The sequence below is a fragment of the Copadichromis virginalis genome, linkage group LG5, assembly GCF_057382275.1.
Source record: "Copadichromis virginalis isolate Kocher_CV1m ecotype Utaka linkage group LG5, C_Virginalis_male_GT1.1, whole genome shotgun sequence".
Classification (NCBI taxonomy): domain Eukaryota; kingdom Metazoa; phylum Chordata; class Actinopteri; order Cichliformes; family Cichlidae; genus Copadichromis; species Copadichromis virginalis.
The window spans coordinates 19,478,393-19,496,946 of NC_140622.1; the positions used below are offsets into that span (position 1 = coordinate 19,478,393).

The window sequence follows — 18,554 nt, forward strand, 5'->3', positions numbered from 1 at the left end:
AACCAAGCACACTATGGAGCCCAAAGGGGCCTAAAAGACAGCCCTAACCCATATATGGTCATCTGACATTCTTTCCCAGCAGGCCATGCTACTTTTTTCCCCGCTCATTTAAGTTTCTCCTTCAACAGTAGCCCTCCCACCCTCCTCTAAAGTCTCCGTCCTCTTTCCACTTCTCTGCCAATCCACAATGGCTTCTCTGTAAATCTCTTTAACACTCAAACTTCCTGTGTTTCACATCTGCACATTTCTGATCTTCTTAGATTGCTCACACACACGACAATTCATGAGTGTGTGTATGTGTGGTCACAAGCCAAGTAAATTCTCCCTGTGGATTTTAATACTTCTGATACTTTTCTCTGTATGGGCAGGATGATTAAAATCAAAGTTTTAAAGATGGATGGTCTGTGATGTTGGAAATATTACCGGGCATTTTTAAATTAGAAGTTGTGTAAGCTTCTTCACAGGGATATGCTTTTACTGTGAAAGAGCCCTGATGGATGTGGGGCTGAAGTTCACTTCTGTGACGTACAGCACTCACTTGCAGCAGCCAAAAACCAGTTTGGGTGTTTAACTGCATGCTTGTCTGTAAAGCTAACTACACTGGCTAGGCTGTTTGTTTCCAGGTGTACAAGTCTGGCTTCACTGAGTTTAAATGAGGAAATATTGTAAGTTTCTTTTCTTTATCTCAGCACCTATCCCATCAAGATTAATTCAACTGACTTTAGTTGTGATAAGACTCACCCCTATCACAACTAACATAAGACAGGCATTTTTAAGTGCTTCATAGACCCAAACTAAGGTTACACCTTGGTATATATGAGCGCACCACCATAACTCCAACAGTCAGAATATGTTGGTTTAGGTTAGGATAAACTTAGCTTAGCAGCTAACCTGATTCTGTTTAAAGGCCAGAAGTAGCAGCACCTCAAAGGCCCCAATCAGCATTCAATACACATGTGTGTCCACTAGCACCGACAGATAAGTCTCGGTTTCTTCATTGTTATGAGAGGAACATGTGCAATGAAGAAAATTCAACCTGAAAGGCGTGCACCACGCATTCACTGTCAGCACGCACACACGTGGCCAATGGGACGGACTGTTACATACATGAGATTAAGTCTGGGGCTTCATCTACCACTGCAAGACTTAGATGCAAACACAGCATGTCAGCTAAAGGAATCAGAGAAACGTTGCAGGATGTTCTCTCATGTGTTTGCAGCTTCTTATCTCACACAAAGCAGCAAAAGTCCTTTATCACTGCACCCGTTCAAACACAGCATCTACACCTAATGTAAGCCCCACACCAACCTAAGGAAAACTCTCAACTGAACTGTGTAGACGTTGTATTGCAAGTCATACTGTCATCTAATCATCACACAGTAGAACAGTGTTATTGCATATCACAGATTGTAGTAGGTCTTCTGTCTACATACAGAAACAAACAAGAATTTGCATAGTGCATCTAGTTTACGATGGCTACAGTGAAAATTAGACTCTGGAAAAAATGTGAAGTTGTTTGCCAAAAAGTCTCCATTGTGTAACCATTTTTAGTTCTCTGTGTGTGTAAAATCAAAGGCTGTATTTAAAAGATGGAGGTAGCCTCCACATCTGGAAAAGGAAGCCAGTGAAGAAGTGCTTTCTTTCTAAGGTCCAGCAGGTGGCTGCAAAAAGAAGTCTGGTTGTTTAACACCCCGTGGCTGTCAAATAGCACTTTCCTGATGGGCTTATGGTCTCCGTCAGTAGTTTCCATTTATACTGAAAACAGCACAATGTTCCTTTTGTCTTTTTTTTTGGTCAACAGTAGGATTGTGAAGGTGGTTTTAGTGCGTCAGCTTCACAGTCAGATCTATCTAGGACTCGTGATCTATCTAGGACTCGTGACTGGTTACAAAAAGCTAGAACAGCACACTCGGCTGGAAACTTGAAACAGAACTTAGCTTATCAATCAGTGATGTCACTGTGGTCACGTCTAATCCTTTATATACAGTGTTTTTGGTAGGCGAGGATTTCATAGATGGAATAAAGGCAAGCTAGATTGTTCCTTCATCCAGTGTTCATGTTTTCCAAAGCTAACCCCAGCCGACCTATAGTTTTATGTTCCACTTGACCATAGATAGATGGTAACTCAAAAAATGAGAAAGAGGATGATTTTATAACTTTATAAAAATTCGACTTGCTGTGCTACGTACAAAATAACCAAAAGTTTAAAAATGACTTACGGTTGGCAGAGCTTGACCAGATCTTGGTCCGTGGTCCCCGGATGGAGGCCGCGAATATACAGATTGGTTTTGCTCAGCTGTTCCCCTCCACCGCCACTGCTGTTGCTACTACTGTTGGTGTTGGGACTGGGGGGTGCCATCTGGTGGCCGGAGGACACATAGGTCTGCTGCAGCAAGAAAGAAACATACCGATTATTTTACTGTGCACAAACATTTATAGGAAAAAACATCGCTGATATTCTCAAACGCCAGCAGAAACTACACAAGTACGCTGAAGTTTTTATTAAAAGTGTGAAAATTCAAAGGCGTGTTTAGAGATGTGGAGAAATGGAAAGTAATCCTGCATGAAACAGATGATTATGTGGGAGCTGCGAAAAGTGATATCACACAGCCCTCATGTCAACACTCACCAATAGCGCTTTCTGAGGGGAATGTGGGGCCTCTTGGCCGACTGCTCCACACATAGGGAAAAGGGGCCTCTTATGCTTTCTCAATGTTGGGTAACCTTTTTTTTTTAACTTCTAGAACCACACAAAACAATCCTGTGGTGCAAAAACCAAAGACCTAAAGATCTCAGACCAACATTTAGTTAGTCTCATGATGCAGAAATAAATAATAGCCTTGATGTTAACAATGTCTACTTTGTAGTGCGACTCGCTGCCTCGTGTTACCTCAAATGAAAAAAAGCAGATACGTCAAAAACGAGACACTGACAACGCTGCATTTATTTTCGCTCCCGAAACTCGCTGAAGTCTTCACTTTAACAGTGTAATCTTTTCCCCTCTCAAACAGTCATTAAGGTTAAAGGGTTAACAAGATCCCGAGCGGCTAGATGCAAAAACAGGGATCAGCTTAATCCACGATAATTATGAGTCTGAGAACCCCATCGGCTGATGTCTGATGACAGATATGTGGTTACAGAAATGACTCGAATCTAAACAGAAACAAGGAGAATTTAAAGAGATTAATAAACTTGGAGTTTATCACTTTATTAAAAAATATGAACAAACATGCTCATGAGCCAAACATTTGACATTTACTTCCGCTATTATCTTATTTTGGTTTGTTTTCTACAAGGATGCAGTGGCAGTGAATTCTGCTTGTAAACTAATGGATGACTCACAGCTAGGACCATGAAACGGATGTTGCGCAACAAAAAGTGCATCATCTAATCTCTCTGTGGGACCGTGGCTCTCCTTGGAGATATCAAACAAAAAGATTGTGTAACTGTGCAGATGCTTTCATTTTAATGGAATAAATATGATGTTATTATCGCTTTGCCAGTGAAGAAAGAAAAGAAAAAACTTCTCCTTTCAGGAATAGATCTGGTAGCTTTTTTCCAAACATGACTGGGGAAATAAACACAGAGCGCACCAGCTTCACCAGAACAGGCGAAACTGGCTGTCTGCAGTGAGAAAATGACTTCAATCGCATTCATTTAACAGTCCAATTTCTTTAACTTGCTGTTGTATAGGAACGAATTAGATCAAGCATGCTTTCTAAATAAGCTTAGCAGGGTGCTTCTGTGAAGCTGGGCAGGAGGACAATGGGTTTATTTCACGACAGAGGAATAAAAAGGGCTCGCCGATCAATCTGGTCGTGTTTAAAAAAGGCCCAGCAGGACGACACGGTCGCACCGGGATCACCGACAGCATCGCTCAATTCTGCTAATTAGACAGTATCCATAAGGGCGTGAGGTCCCTTTAAGACAGGCTTTCTGACCTGTGACCCCCTACTCCACCACCAACTTAAGCTTGAATGTAGACTTTTTTCATGACAGGTAGATGAGATGGAAGCACAGCCTCCCTTTTGTCCATTTTCGTTGTATCTTTTATTCCAGGGATATTCAAACATGTTCACAAGTGTGTTAGACTTCTGCCTACAGGAGTCGTCCTATATCATCACAGTGAAATTCTTGATGAATATGTTTTGCAGGCAGCTAATTTGTGAATGAAAGAAGAGGACAGCAGAGGCCTATAATCTCATTCAAACTCTCTTTACCAAAAAGCCAAGTCTCATTCAGTGAGCGTATCACTGCAACAACACCCCTTAAATCACCGGTCTGCAGTCACACGGCTAACTACGCACACATACCACTGAAGCGTTGTTAAGGCTAAAAATGTGCACAGAGAGCTGCATAAAAGTTCATATTAACAATTGGACAGAGACGACTGACGCTCAGAAGCAAATCTCTGTCAGGCTTTCAGAAATTTCTCTTTATTGCAAAAAGCTTTAAATTCACGGTGCTGTAACTATGCTGTTGATGCTCGGTCACGTTATAGTGGTGACGTGTAATCTTTCTCTCGGGTCCTACATTAAAGTGTGCGGGTACATTGTTATAGAAGCAAAAAATATTAAACTGAAAAATAAAAAAGTTAAAAAAAAAAGTCTCCACCCCCAACGGTTGGTAATTAGCTTTCACGTTATTGCAGTAATCATATTTTGTAGTCCTGACGCTGCATTTCTCCTTCTCTGTGAGACTGGAAATATAAATAGATTATTTTAAGGACCAAAGATAAAAATCAAGAACATTTCTATAAATAAAACCATTTCCTCTATTTTTATGCAAACCTGTATGAAGACTCTGACGCTGGAAGGAAGTGTCTATTTTAAATATAGCATACTGCAAGCATTTAACCCTGCCTTTAATCTTTCACAATATCAAAGACGTACCCCCGCATTTTATGTGTTGTATTAAACTCTCAGAGGCGATTCACGCACAGGAACAGCTCACTGGCTTAAGTGAGACATCTTACCTAATTGAATCGCATGTCTAACGGTTTAATTGTATCAGAAATATCCTCCACCAACACCCTGAAGACATTTGACACGAGGTGTCACATGAGTGCACCTTCTTCAACCGTCCTTTAAGTCTCACGCCACCTCTGCTTTTATTTTATTTTTTAAAATCTCAGCCTCTCAAGCTGACTCACACAAGTCCATGGACTTCCTGGTTGTGTGTGTGTGTGTGGGGGGGGGGGGGGGGGGGGGGTTGCCCACCTCCCCATGTCCTGCTGGCAAGAAAGAGCCATGACTGCCTGTGTATGGCAGCCGACTTCTATGCTAATGCACAGATTAACTAAATGAGGACACAGCTTCCAGCGTGTATAGAATTACACTGCTGAGCTGCCGCTTTACATCCGCCTCTCTTTAGGACCGACCAGAGCAATGAGTCATGGGAATTCAAAACCTACGATCCTTCTGAAGCATTAACAAACCTTCCGGAAGAGTTATCCGATGTGTGTAACCACATCTTTTCTTCTTTGCCATGTTGATAAAAACCATACAACCAAAAATGTAACACTTCATTATACACCCAACGGAACGCTCCGTCCCAGAAAACAAAAGTGCTAATAATCATAAAAACATAAAGCAGGTATCTTTAAAAAGGTTAAACAGTCTGTACGTGTTAGCGGAGGATAAGAACAGGACTGTACGTCTCATAAAGTGGTGAGTGACAGTATGGCAGTAGGCAGGAAATGCTGTGTGTCTGCTCCTGATCTTATCACACAGCCTTCTAAATGAGGAGCTCTGCATTCCAACCAGGTGACAGGGACACCAAACTCACGTCCAGACTCGTTCCTGAATCCTCCTTCCTTTCAGTCTGCAACGCTCCCCTTCCTTTTGTCTCTTTGTAGGCACCTATTAATCTTGGAATTGTCTGTCTCTTATTGTCGCTGATCACACCTATGTGCGCACGCACAGGCCAAATGCACATGCCTGCGTGGCTTTCAAGCCGGGTCAGGTGGCAAAGGATGGAGAGCTTGCAAACGGATACTCTCAAACACTGGGCCAGAGCTCAGCTAGAGATCTAACAAAATGTGAGACAGAGAGAGAGCGTCTGGCATCGGCGCAGGCCTCGGCATTGGATTTCTGACAGCTGTGCTTTCTCCAAGGACTCTGTCTCCCTCTCTACCTGTTCACCTTGGCCGGTTCATGCGGCTGGCACTCTGGCCAGGGACTGATCCAAAACATCTGACACATTAAACAAAGAGACAGATAAACATATACCTGGCATGCGACCAGGAGGACAAAGGTGGCTGTACAGAAAAGTTCAAAGAAAAAAAAAAAAACTCGCTGCAGCAAAACAGCTGGTTTTTTTACGCACAACCGTGTGGAGTCGTTTCTGATATAAAGGATTGGCTGATTTCAATACAATATAAATAATCCTGATTCATATTCCTCAATCTGCGTCAGAACACACGTGCATTCCTGTTTAAATAAAAAGGTTTCCAGTTGAAACGCATTCATTTAATTGATTATTGGTACCCACTAAAATCGTGGTATCGTGACATCCCTAATCCCTGCCAATATTTACTTTAATCTTTGTCTTTATCCTTCATTTAGGGATGGGCGAGTCATATACTGTGGGTTTTTAAGAGATTATTTGCCTGAAAACAGCTGCCTACTGCTTGCTGAAAATAGGATTAATGAAAGCAACAAGACTCCACAACAAAGTAAATGTGTGGGCTGTAAAAAGTACCCAAATAACAATAAGTATCATTTTAAAAAACCAGCCACCCAATATGTTTTTTCCCCTCATTCAGACTTCAAAAAACAATTGATCAATGGAAACTAAAGCCTTTGGGTGTAGCTATTTTCTAGCATTAGCATGTCGGTGTTTGAGCAACAACGATGTTAAAGTTAATATGCATTAAAGTGTTTGTGTCGGGGCACACAGTGTAGAACTTTGTGTCAGTGAGACGGTTACACAGATGACTGGCAGCCAAGCAAACCGCAGTTTTCAGGCCCTCATTTAATGTGATTGCATGGAACGTATTTATGAAGCAGCGAGACATGTACCCAAAAAATTTAAATACAAATTGAGCCATGTTTGTGTGCGATGAAACTGTGAATTAAGCTTGAGACAGCCACCTGCTTTCTACCTCCTAGACATCAGCTGTTTTCAGTTCCTGTCACAGTGACAGGAAAATATGACATGAACGAGGACATGAATCATGTTTGACACAGCGCACAGTTGTAATGTATCAAAATGAATCCTAATGAACATTTAGTTCGCTCTACCTTCTTTCTAGTAACAAAGAAAAGAAAACCCCAACACAGCTGTGTGGCAAAAATATTTCTTTGCACTGTGATTTCACGCTCTCAGTCCAGGTGTGCACAGTTGTGGCTAGCAAAATCTTCACAGTGGTTCTGCTCACTGCTGAGATCACCCATGTTTATTAAGATAACAGCTAATCCACCTTAAAGAGAAAAAAAAAGCTTGTATCACCTCTTTTTCATACTACATGCTATAAATAGTCAGGTCATTCCTTAAGCTGCAAATTAAAACAAATGAGGTGTGTAAGGCATATATTATTCTAATTTTATTTTCTAAATTACCTTGCCTGCAGTATAGGGGGGCAAATACTGCTCATTTACTTTGTTATCCCGACTAACCCCAATCACTGTTTCCTTTATTTCTCCCAGAGTTACTGAGGCTTTCCATTTATTCTTTAACTCTAAGGCATTATTTTTATTTACTTTTTTACAATTACACTGTACAACAGCCATCAAACAAAGAGCTCGCTTAATGGAAAGGACTTTTTATTCACTATAATACACAAATACAGTTTAACAATTTAGTTTGGCTTAGATTTTTTAAATATTTTAGAAATCTTTCAATAAAAAATGTAAAACTAGATATTTTATTTAATTTATTACGCAAATAATAAACTGAAGTCATGTTGTTATAGCCACATTTGAGCTAGCGTACTGGAGTCAGTCAGAAATTAATGAAGTGTAACATTCAACCACTAAAACTAATTCTTCTGTTTAGGAATGTAAGTAAATAAATGTAATACGTCATCCTAATATAACAATAATAATGATCTTTACATTTTTTTCTGCTCTTTGCTTGTAAAACAGTACATGGATCCATGGATAACAGCAATAATTAGATTTTAGCATTGAAAAAAATAATTTTATTTCAAAGAACTTGGAGATATTGGTGCATTAAATATTACAGCAATGTAAAAATGGCAGCTGTGGCATAAACCTTCCATCGGATGCTGGTCTGCATATGTTTTATTGCTTTAGTGCATTTAGTGCAATCATTTGGGGAATTTTGAGCAGGTCAACTATTTTCCGCGTGCGACTAAAACCTCCACAGTCACGTTAAGGAGAGAACACGCCGTACCAAACAAAATCAAACTTCTTAAATGACCCAGTTTACTCTGAGCACGATGTTACAGTGAGAGAGGTTTTCTTTAAACATCAGTGCTGCAAAGTAAAATCAGTTGCCAGCACAGGCATTTAATAAACATCTGTCTGGAAGTCTTAGCATAACTTTCTGACATCAACTCTTATCAAGGAGTAACGTGACAAAACTAAACATGCCCACTTAAATGTTGCTGGTTTACATAATGCTTGAATTCAGGAATGAATACTTGTGAAAGCGTTTGGAGTTCATGTGTAAAAGGATCAAACTACCGAGTCAGAAATGGATTCGAGACTTCACATCTGCTTATTTTCCATCAATGGCCTTTTTAGAGCAAACCTTTCTATCTGTGTGTGAATTTAATGCTCCAGTCAATGTGCTTTATTGATTTCTTTGATTTCTTTTCATATACATAGCTGTGCTTTGACTTAGCAGAGTCAATGTTGAGGCATCCACAGCTTTAAATCACAGCACTAAGCTGACATCTGTTGAAAAGGTCTCCAGCCAAGAGGGAAACAAAAATGTGAATGACAAGTACAAAGAAAAAAAAAAACCACGCCATTCGATGCCGCCCTGACTGAGTCTCACGATACCTTAAGAAGCGACGAGCCGCCTCCTGTTATGTTTCCATGCAGGAAGCTATACACGGAAACCGACCAAATTTGATTTGAGAACATTAATTCTATTTATTTGAAGGAGGAAATGAGGTGCTGAGTCAGGGGAGGAGCAGCAGCCTTTAAGCACGACAGTAACCGAATGGCATTTAGCAGTCGCTAAGTCAGTCTCAGTAATCACCGTGCTCACACAAAGAGCGCTTTTCTCACCCCTGTGAATGGGTTTATTTCTCATTCTGTTTTTTATTCGATGCACTTGTATAGCTCAGGTACGGCAAAATGTGAGCAAGGGACCAAAAGAATGAAAGGAGGTGCGCGGAAACAAAACACAGGAACTTGACCCCTCTGTGAACTTTGGCTCCCCAACATAGAGGAGCTTGATACTACTAAAGCAACTGAGGGGTAAATGTTTTGCCTATGCCTTAAGCTTCTTTTACATGTTGCTTTATGCCTTTTCACCTTAATTATTCCTTTGAGAAGTCTGAAACTAATCATTATGCACTGAAAACACAGATAAGCAAATTCAAATCAACTGAGTATCATACGTTTAATTCAGATGCAAATATATTAACTAAAAGAAGTGCTGATACTTATATTTGAAAACAAATTTGACTAATATTTAATGCTGATGTGTATTTTATGTGTATTTCATGAAAATCTAAGTAGAGATGAGAGCAACACTCGTGAAGCGTGCTAGGACTGTACATGTCGCATGAGTTGACCACAGGAGAACATTTCCCTGTTGTCAGCACACGTTTCATCTGAGTCAGGCACAACTAGTAAATAAATAACTACACATAACAAAATTTTATACAATTATTTAATGGTGCAAGCGTCAGAAAGAAAAAAAATATCATCAATCAATCAATTTACGAGACTAATGGATGTTTAATATCATCAGTTATCGGTGTCCGTCTTAAAAAGCCAACATGGGTTGGACTTCTCCAGAGTATTCCAGCTCTTTATCAAATCATCTTTGCACCCTTTTTTTGAAAACACTTAATGCAACAGATAAACAAAGGCACCCGGCAAAGGCAGATGTCATATTTAGCTTTCATTATACTCGGACACGGTCAGCAAGTAGAGACCCGACAACCAAACAGACAAGCCTGTGTGTCACAAAAAATTGGTGGACATGCAGGCATCCACATGGACTTTCGCACCCACTGTCTGATGATGAAATTTAAGTCACTTTGAGCCAAGTGGACCGTAGCGGACTCGCAGAAGCAAAAGATATAATCAAGGCCTTTTATTTGGAGTCTGCAAGGGAAAATCAGCTGACATTTATGATCTGGTGAAAGCTTGTGTTAAACTTATCGAACGCAACAATTTCCTGATTACCAGCATTGTAAGTGATGTGGGGGGTTTGTGGCTCAAGAGTTGGGAGTTCGCCTTGTAATCGGAAGGTTGCCGGTTCGAGCCCCGGCTTGGACAGTCTCGGTCGTTGTGTCCTTGAGGAAGACACTTCACCCGTTGCCTACTGGTGGTGGTCAGAGGGCCCGGTGGCGCCAGTGTCCGGCAGCCTCGCCTCTGTCAGTGCGCCCCAGGGCGGCTGTGGCTACAATGTAGCTTGCCATCACCAGTGTGTGAATGTGTGTGTGAATGGATATGTAAAGCGCTTTGGGGTCCTTAGGGACTATTAAAGCGCTATATAAATACAGGCCATTTACCAATAAAATTAAGAAAATCAGATTAAAAAACACCAATCATATAGTTTTTGAAACATCAACACACATGAGAAAATTTAGTCTTAATTTGCCAGTGCACATTTTGAAACATCTGAATTCTTTTGAGAAAGAAAGTGGAAAATCTAAATAGTGTTGGCAATTCCCACAAGAATTTAGCACATCACCAAAATATCTGCTTATGCACGCAATGAATTAAATACTGCCACATGATCTGTTGTGTACATGTATGTCACTAGAAGACCAAATTAAATAAATGAAACTGAAAGTGCTGACATGCACACACTCCACTGCTCACACTTGTGTACTTCCTTAAAAAAATTTTGACAGTATCTCTTAGTCCCCAGTGGTGTTAAAAAAATGTAAAAAATAAAGTGGGTGTTGATAGTTTAGAGAATGAACCATTTGTCAGAAACAATATAAAACCCAACCTAGTAACAGCAGTGAATTTAAAAGTCTATTCAGTAACAACCCAGTGCCACTGCATCAAAAACAAATCGCTAATTGAGTTTGAGCCTGCACAACCCAAACATTTTAAGCTATTTGCCTCAGACAAGCGCAAGTGTTGACATCAGATCTGGTAGGATGAGCAGTCCGCGATCACAGAGAGACAATATGTCAATACACATTTTCAAAATGCCATTCGGGGTTCAGGAGCTCACAGCAACACGCTAAGTGAAATGCAGGAATATCAGCAGGAGATGAAAAACCACTGTTACTCTACTGGATGGAGAGAAAAAAAAAATCACAACACGATGCCTTCACGTTCAAAGGAAAAGCTTTTACCGTCACTTAGAAGTCATTAGGGTCCACAGGGAGAGGTCTGCGTGACTAAACAAAAACACCACTCTGGAATATGGATTATAGGAAGCGAAAAGTTCTCGAAAAGTAGCTTTGCTACTTCACTGTATCGAGACACTTTTGCTCATTTTTAAATGGCTTCTGTTACGGTGTATAGTGTACTACTCGAAGCAGAGTAGTCAGGCTACATTTGCCCTCACGTAGTGGTTACAAAAAGTGACAATGTCAACAGTGAACGCAACAGAGAGAGCGCGATTCATAATTCTGGGAATGTAGTCATCGGGGTCTGGTGGGATTTTTCAAGGGGTGGGGCATATTCCGCTTTCTGATGGGAAACGAGGGAAAGAGGGGGAAAAAACTTTGCTAACTTACGCGGCGGCGGAGACAATGAAGACCTGATTTAACACCAGATACTTGTGTCCGGAGCTCTCTCACGGAGGAAGAGGCAGAATTCATTTTGTAACATGTTCCCTCTCAGTCTGCGTTTCTCCCTACCCCCACTTCCACAAACACCATCCAGGCACTGACGCGCTATCCCAGCACCGTACAGTAAACCACAAAAGTTGCTCCCCACCACTGACTTTTCTCAAATGAGTGAGCAGAGCCATAATCGACATCCCCCGCTTGTAGTACCCGCACACAAATACTACTAAATAAAACAGCCAGGCGTCCAGCGTGACAGGGACCGAGCGGTAGAAGGAAATTTCCCACCTTGACACACACCACGGAGCGGGCCTGCTCTTTAAGCTGAATATTTGACTCCACGAAGTCTGAAGTTAAATTCAGCTCGTTTAGCTTCTCAAGGACACTGCAGCTCACTGTCACAAACCCTCTCTCCCTCTCTCTCTATCTCGCTCTCTCTCTCTCTCTCTCTCTCTCTTTTTTGGTCGCGACAGACGCAGGCGTGTTGCCCTGCAGGGCGAACAAGCCGAAAATTGGGGAAAATCCCGAAAGCGTTTACCTTTTTGCTGTTTCTGCTGTTATAGCCGTTGTATGGGTTGATTCCTGCCCTTGGCGATACGGAGAGCAGCATTTTTCTCGGCGCTATGTCCGGAGCGGCGAGCACAGCCCAGGCTGCCAGCTGACGTCAGCAGCTGGGGAAGTGAGAGCCTGGAGTCCCGCTGCTCGACGGCGAGTGGTGCTGCTGCTGCGGCAGGACAGCCCCCCCTCACCTCCCCCGACCTCCCCCACCTGCCCCTCACTGCTGGCCCCTGAGATCCTTCGGGGGTCCTTCACGCGCGCCTTTAGGGGTCCGCACAGAAGAAGGGCTTTACCTCAGATTCATTCACTCAGCAGGGGGATTTCGAGTAAAAATCACCAGACAAGAAGAGTCTCAAAAAATTAGCTTTGTCGGAGCAGAACACTTAAACAAAAAACCCATCAAAGTTACAGTGTGCTTTTGTCTGAAGGTCCTCGATTCACTCTTGACTTCACAGGCATTCACCTTCTTCAGAATTCTCATTCACTTTTAAAAGCATTGACTTATAATAAGGGTTCTCGATCTTTTGATGACTGGGTGGTAATTAAGGAAGCCAGCAAATGACTGAGGCCAGATAGGAAATGCACTATGCATCTTTCATCTGTGAATTATTGACAAAGTTAAAAACATCCTGTCTCAGAGTGATCCTGACAAACTAGTCCATGCATGTGTTAGCCATCACTTGATCCAAAACCCTAAGTGGGACTATGAGAGAGCACATTTCTGCTACATTAGTTTCTTCTCATGGACTCCTTGTTAAATCCAGGACTGAATTTAAAATGAATCCTGAATGATAATATCCCAATGATAGCTTTAAGACCTTGCAAAACCATGTCATCCCAACAGAGCACTTCTCGCTCAGTCTGCAGCCTTAGCTAGACTTTCTGAAAGTAGAATGGGAGGCAGAGTCTTCAGCTATCGGGGCCCTCTCCCGTGCAACAGCTCCCAGTTTGGTATCAGGAGAGAGACACCCTCTCTGCTTTTAAGTGTTGGCTTCAAGTTTTCCTCTTTTGATGATGCTTATAGTTAGGACTGGATCAGGTGAAGCTTAACCAGGCTGCAGAGGGGCACACATGGTGCACTGAGCATTTCTTGTTCTCATCTCACCTCTTTTCCCTCTGTGTTTTTATATTATTATCTTTTGTCTACCCTCTCCTTTAGTTTGTAGTTTTTCTGTTACACACATCTTCCAGAAATATCTACTTTCACCTATTTTTAGCCTATATATAATTTATACTACATTATTCTCCTCATTTTAACAACAGAGACAAAAATCTAAACTTTAAGTTTTGCGAGAGGTGCCATACAGAAGACAATAAAAGCGTAGTAGAAAAGCAGATGCCATCATTTATTTATCTTAGATGTAAGAAATTCATAACACCTCCACATCCTTTTAACCCACCTGAAGGGTTGGCTATTTCCCGTGGGTGTTTTTTGTGCTGTCTCTCTGTGCTCTCTTTTCCCTCACCCCCTTAACCAATTGTGGACGATGGCTGACCCTGATTCTGGTTCTGCTGGAGGTTTCTTCCTGTTTAAAGGGAGTTTTTTCTTCCCACTGTCACCAAGTGCTTGGTCATATGGGGACATCTGAGTTTTGAGGTTTTCTCTTTAATATTGTAGGGTCTTTTTCTTTCACTATAAAGCACCTTGTGGTGTGATTTGCCACTATAAACATGAAACTAAATTGAACTGAACTGAAGCATATTTAATTTGCTGCTCCTCTTTCCTTTGTATGTGTGGCTTTCTCTCTCTATTTGTTTTTTGTTGTTGTTGTTGTTGTTGTTTACTGATAACAAATGCATTTTAAACTTTCTTAAGTACATTTGCAGTACAGCAACTCCTATGAACTGAGAATGGTTAATATTTCCTCATTAAATACTGAATGCAAACAATCAGCCAGTTCACATAAGTCAGTCTTTTCTGGATATCATTATAAAGATGACAAGACATACTGTTTTATAGTTACAGCTCTCTGCTTTCCATTAACATGTTCTCATCACTCCAATCAGTTTTATCCGTGCCGTTCTCCTGCTGCATGCCTTCAGATGCCATTTATTATTATCTTACTTTGCCCAAGAAGGAAAGAACCATTTGTGATAACTCCAGACTGCTGATGCTTATAACACAGATCCCCCAGAGTAGCTGGAGCTTCGAGGATCATTGCATGATTTAACATGCCCCCATTTAGAGCATCTTGTTTGAAAATGTCTAAACGTGTAAAATCTGCTCCTAAAAACCATTTTTAAAAAAGTGTATCTGTCTTTTTTCCCCTATGATTAATATCCAAGCAACATGTCTTTTGAAGACATACAGAGCCTTAAAACCTTCAGTCTGGCACAAGAGAAAAATAAATGAATACATTTTATAAACCCAGACTTATAATGTCATTACTAAGGTTCTCCTTCGCTAGTGCCACCTCCATTGTAGTCATTAGTTCATCAGAAGCAAGATGAAAATAATTTCATGGGCCAGGGAAGCAAAAAATAATCAAGTATGTTGTGTACAACTTGAGACCTTCCTGTTTTGGTCATCTGGAGGGAAAGAGACATATTTAGACATATAGTCAGTTTCTTGCTTGTGCCGTCACTGACCCAATGACTTGTGACCAAACAGAAACAAAGCTATTGTTTGTATTGTTTGTGTAACTCAATTAAGTATCTAGGACTCACCACTAGTAGAAACTATTGTGCAACACTTAAATTGTGCTGCTTAGAACTTTTAGTTCTGGTGTTTTAAATGGTCGGAAATAAACTTTTGTGCGAGGCAATGATGTGGTTTTGTCACAGTGAAATGGGTCAAATGCAACACTGTGTTGTTTGTTCTGAAGGTCACAGACAAATACTATCAAAGAGCAGACACACATGAGGTGCTAACCCTAAAAATTTGACATCAGAGTGTGAATGAGCATTGTCCTAAAGTTACCTTTAACATGTTATCCATAGCTGCCTAGTCACTGACTCTGGTTTCTTATCTACTACTACTATATTTGAATGGCTTTTCACTTTCTCTTGTTGCCAGCAATTGGCTGGAAGACATATTCCAACACAGATGGCAATTGAAACCTGATTCCTAAATTGCAGTGGCATTCAGTATAACCAGCACTGACACAAAAAACCCAGCCCTGCTGCTACTTTTAATCTCACACTACAGCCATCAATTATGAAATTAGCAATCTATTAGTTTCATTTCAGTGTTTTGGACAGTACATCAATATCGAGTCATGAATGATTTATGAGTCAATGTATTTTTTCAAGCATGGGGACTCTTTGCAAAATCTCTCACCAGAAGAAGAGTGATTTGTGTTTTTTCCAGCATGTACACACCAAAGCACAATTTCTGCTGCTGATACAAACACCAGAGATGACTTTTAAGAGCAATGCATGTGTTCGACATATAAAACAGGCTACAACTGGTAGGCAGAATTGACTTTCCCTTAGGATTGTGTGCCTTCTGTTCAATAAAGCTGTAGCTGTTAGTCTCCAAATTCTCTGTGTATTTTGCTTATAATTAGCTTTGTTTAAGGTAAAGTTAAAAACCACAAAAAAGTTTCCTCTGCTATCAATTTGCCTTTTGTAGATTTTACAAAATAGCTCTACAGATTGCAGACTTTGTAGAAATGGCACATCCCTGTATAGTCTAGTGAGCAAAGGGCTTTCCTTCCTCCACAGACGGCCCACTCTGCCAGCTGTGAGCACTGCATGTCCTCTGTGTGGACAATAAAATGACAAGTGCAGCGGTATGGTCAATATTTCTAAGAAATGAACCATAAGCACTTTGTGTTAGTCCGTGTATCTCTGGCTTCAGCAGCCTGTGTGTGTCTGTTCATTCATTTCCCTTTAGGAACACACCAGCAAGACTGCTGCACCAGCAGCAGAACCTCAGTCTGTTACAACCAGCCGCTTTGACGACATGAACATTGTTTGGACATCAACAGGCTAGTTGCTAAGTAACCCAGCCCCCTCCACCCCAAGTGTTATAGCCTGTGAATCCATACTTATTACCTCAAGAGTAGCTAAGCGGTTCACATGTGCACACGGGCATGTGTTTATGCTTATGTGTGCATGCAGGCGTATGTGTGGGATAACCGTAATGCTTTATATTAGAGACAAAAAAAAAAAGAAAGAGGTGGTGCATTGCCTGTTTCTTTTCCTTAAAAAAAACCTTTAATTTATCGTGGCCTCAAAGTGGGAGTGAAACTATGTTTTGAAGCATGGGTCAGAGTTCTTTTCATAAAATGAAAGCTGCATCTGGTACAGACTTGCATTAAAAATGTTCTCATTTTTTTTTAATTTGTCTTCTAAAATAAATCAGCCTTAGCAGATACTTTTTATTTGCAAGTTTATTATGAAATGCAGCCATATAGCCACAGCTATTTTGCAGTGTGGAAGCCATTCAGGACAAAGGCAACTGTTTAGGAAATTCCACCCTGTGGTTTGCTATAGAGAGCATGAATGCAGTGGGGGTGAACCCCTGTCATCAAAGTGGGTTGTTGTTTGGGAGGAAGGGAGCCTGTGTGTGGTGGAAAGTGGATATGAATGCTGTGAAAGGGTTCAGGTAGTTCATGTGTGAGGAAGGGTCTGGGTCACTGAGATTGTCAATGTGGGGTTCAAGGTCAAAATGGCTGAGAGTGGTAGAAAGGCAGAAAGTCACTGCAGAATTTCTAGAAGTGGGCAAAAAGAAGAAAAAGACAAAGGTGTCATTCGAAAATGACCAATGAGCACTATGTGGTTAAGGGTGAAAATGAGAAGCAGCCAGTCTTTCTTTCTTTAAAATCTTCACCTCTGACAGAGCAATCCCTTCACCCAACACCTGCTCCACACAAAGAAACAGCTTACTGCATATTGAAGCAATCTCTGCAGATATGTGCAGCTCGAGTTTCATAAGCTATGGCTTTTATTATTTATGTTAATTCATGTGTTTGGTTTTCATGTAACATAAACCATTCACACAGCAGCAGCAGCAGCGAGAGAAATACACTGGTAGTCACGAAATAAACTCTTTTTAATTACAGTAAACAATAAAAAGTGCACTATCTCACAAAATAGCTTTTTGCCATTTTAATTAAAACCTTAATGAATTTAATTACACATGTGCGTGTTGCTTGTTCTCAGTGCGGGTTAAGCAGCGAATGAATGGCTACAGCTCTGTTGTAGTGAATAAAAGCCATAAAAAAGATGCATTATCAGAGGCACAGACAAACAAATGGATGCATTCGCTTGCTTCACGTGAGAGTAGCTACTTAACACGTCTGCCGAACAGACCACACACACACACACCCCTAACACTCATCAAACAATCAGTCAGGCATTCCCTGTGGCTGGAATGTGTTTTTGAGGGAGAGTGTGAAAAAGGAAGTTTTGAGGGGCGAGGCGGCTTGAGGGGAATGGATGATGACTTTTAGGTTTCAGCGTAAGATATTGTTTGTGTGCACATGTCCATTAATTATCTTTTTATAATGATAATTAATCTATTAGCACAGTGAGTAAAATTGTGCAAGCATCCCGGACATCCTGATTCTTCTGAGGCACTATTTCAGATTGTATTTGAGACAAACGGGAGCAGTTTACAGCTCCTATTTCATTAATTCAAATAGGAAATGAGAAAACTATTAAGACAACTGACCTCAACAATCTTCACCCTAATGTCAACTCTATCACTGACCTAATATTAGCATAAAACCTACCTGTTTAGGACCAAAAAGCTCTCCAGAGAGTGATCCGTACAGCAGAACGCTGCTGCAGGATTGCTCTCCCCCTGCTTCAGGACACCTACACCAGGAGATGCCGGACTAGAGCAGCGCAGATACTGAAGGACCCGTCCCATCCTGGCAACAAACTGTTCCAACTTCTGCAATCTGGTAGAAGGTTCCGCATCTTCCGGACAAGGACAGAGAGACTCAAGAGGAGCTTCTATCCCCAAGCCATCCGTGCCCTAAACACACACACCCGCCCTCTCACATCATCTATAATTGACTGAGACAGGACTCTTCCAGACACTAAACCAAGGCACAATGTACATTTCAATTCCTTTAATTTTAAATATGTTTATATTGTCTATCCTGTAAAATAGTCAGATGTCTATTCATATTAATGTACA

The 18,554-nt window shown here is 41.1% G+C and overlaps 1 protein-coding gene across 2 annotated transcripts in view; it reads right to left on the reverse strand.

Moving 5' to 3' along the window:
- LOC146709505 (RNA-binding motif, single-stranded-interacting protein 2-like) overlaps positions 1-12,590 on the reverse strand; it is a 30,326-nt gene extending 17,736 nt beyond the window's left edge. The window contains exons 1-2 of one of the 2 annotated variants that reach the window (XM_085456495.1): positions 12,441-12,590; positions 2,220-2,383 (exon numbers count right to left, since the gene is read on the reverse strand). In XM_085456495.1, coding sequence (XP_085312621.1) covers positions 2,220-2,383; positions 12,441-12,512 — 236 coding nt within the window. In that variant the 5' untranslated portion in view covers positions 12,513-12,590. Of the gene's footprint in view, positions 1-2,219; positions 2,387-12,440 lie in introns of both variants that reach the window. The other variant, XM_085456494.1, reaches the window with a different exon arrangement.
- Between the last annotated feature and the right edge of the window lie 5,964 nt (positions 12,591-18,554).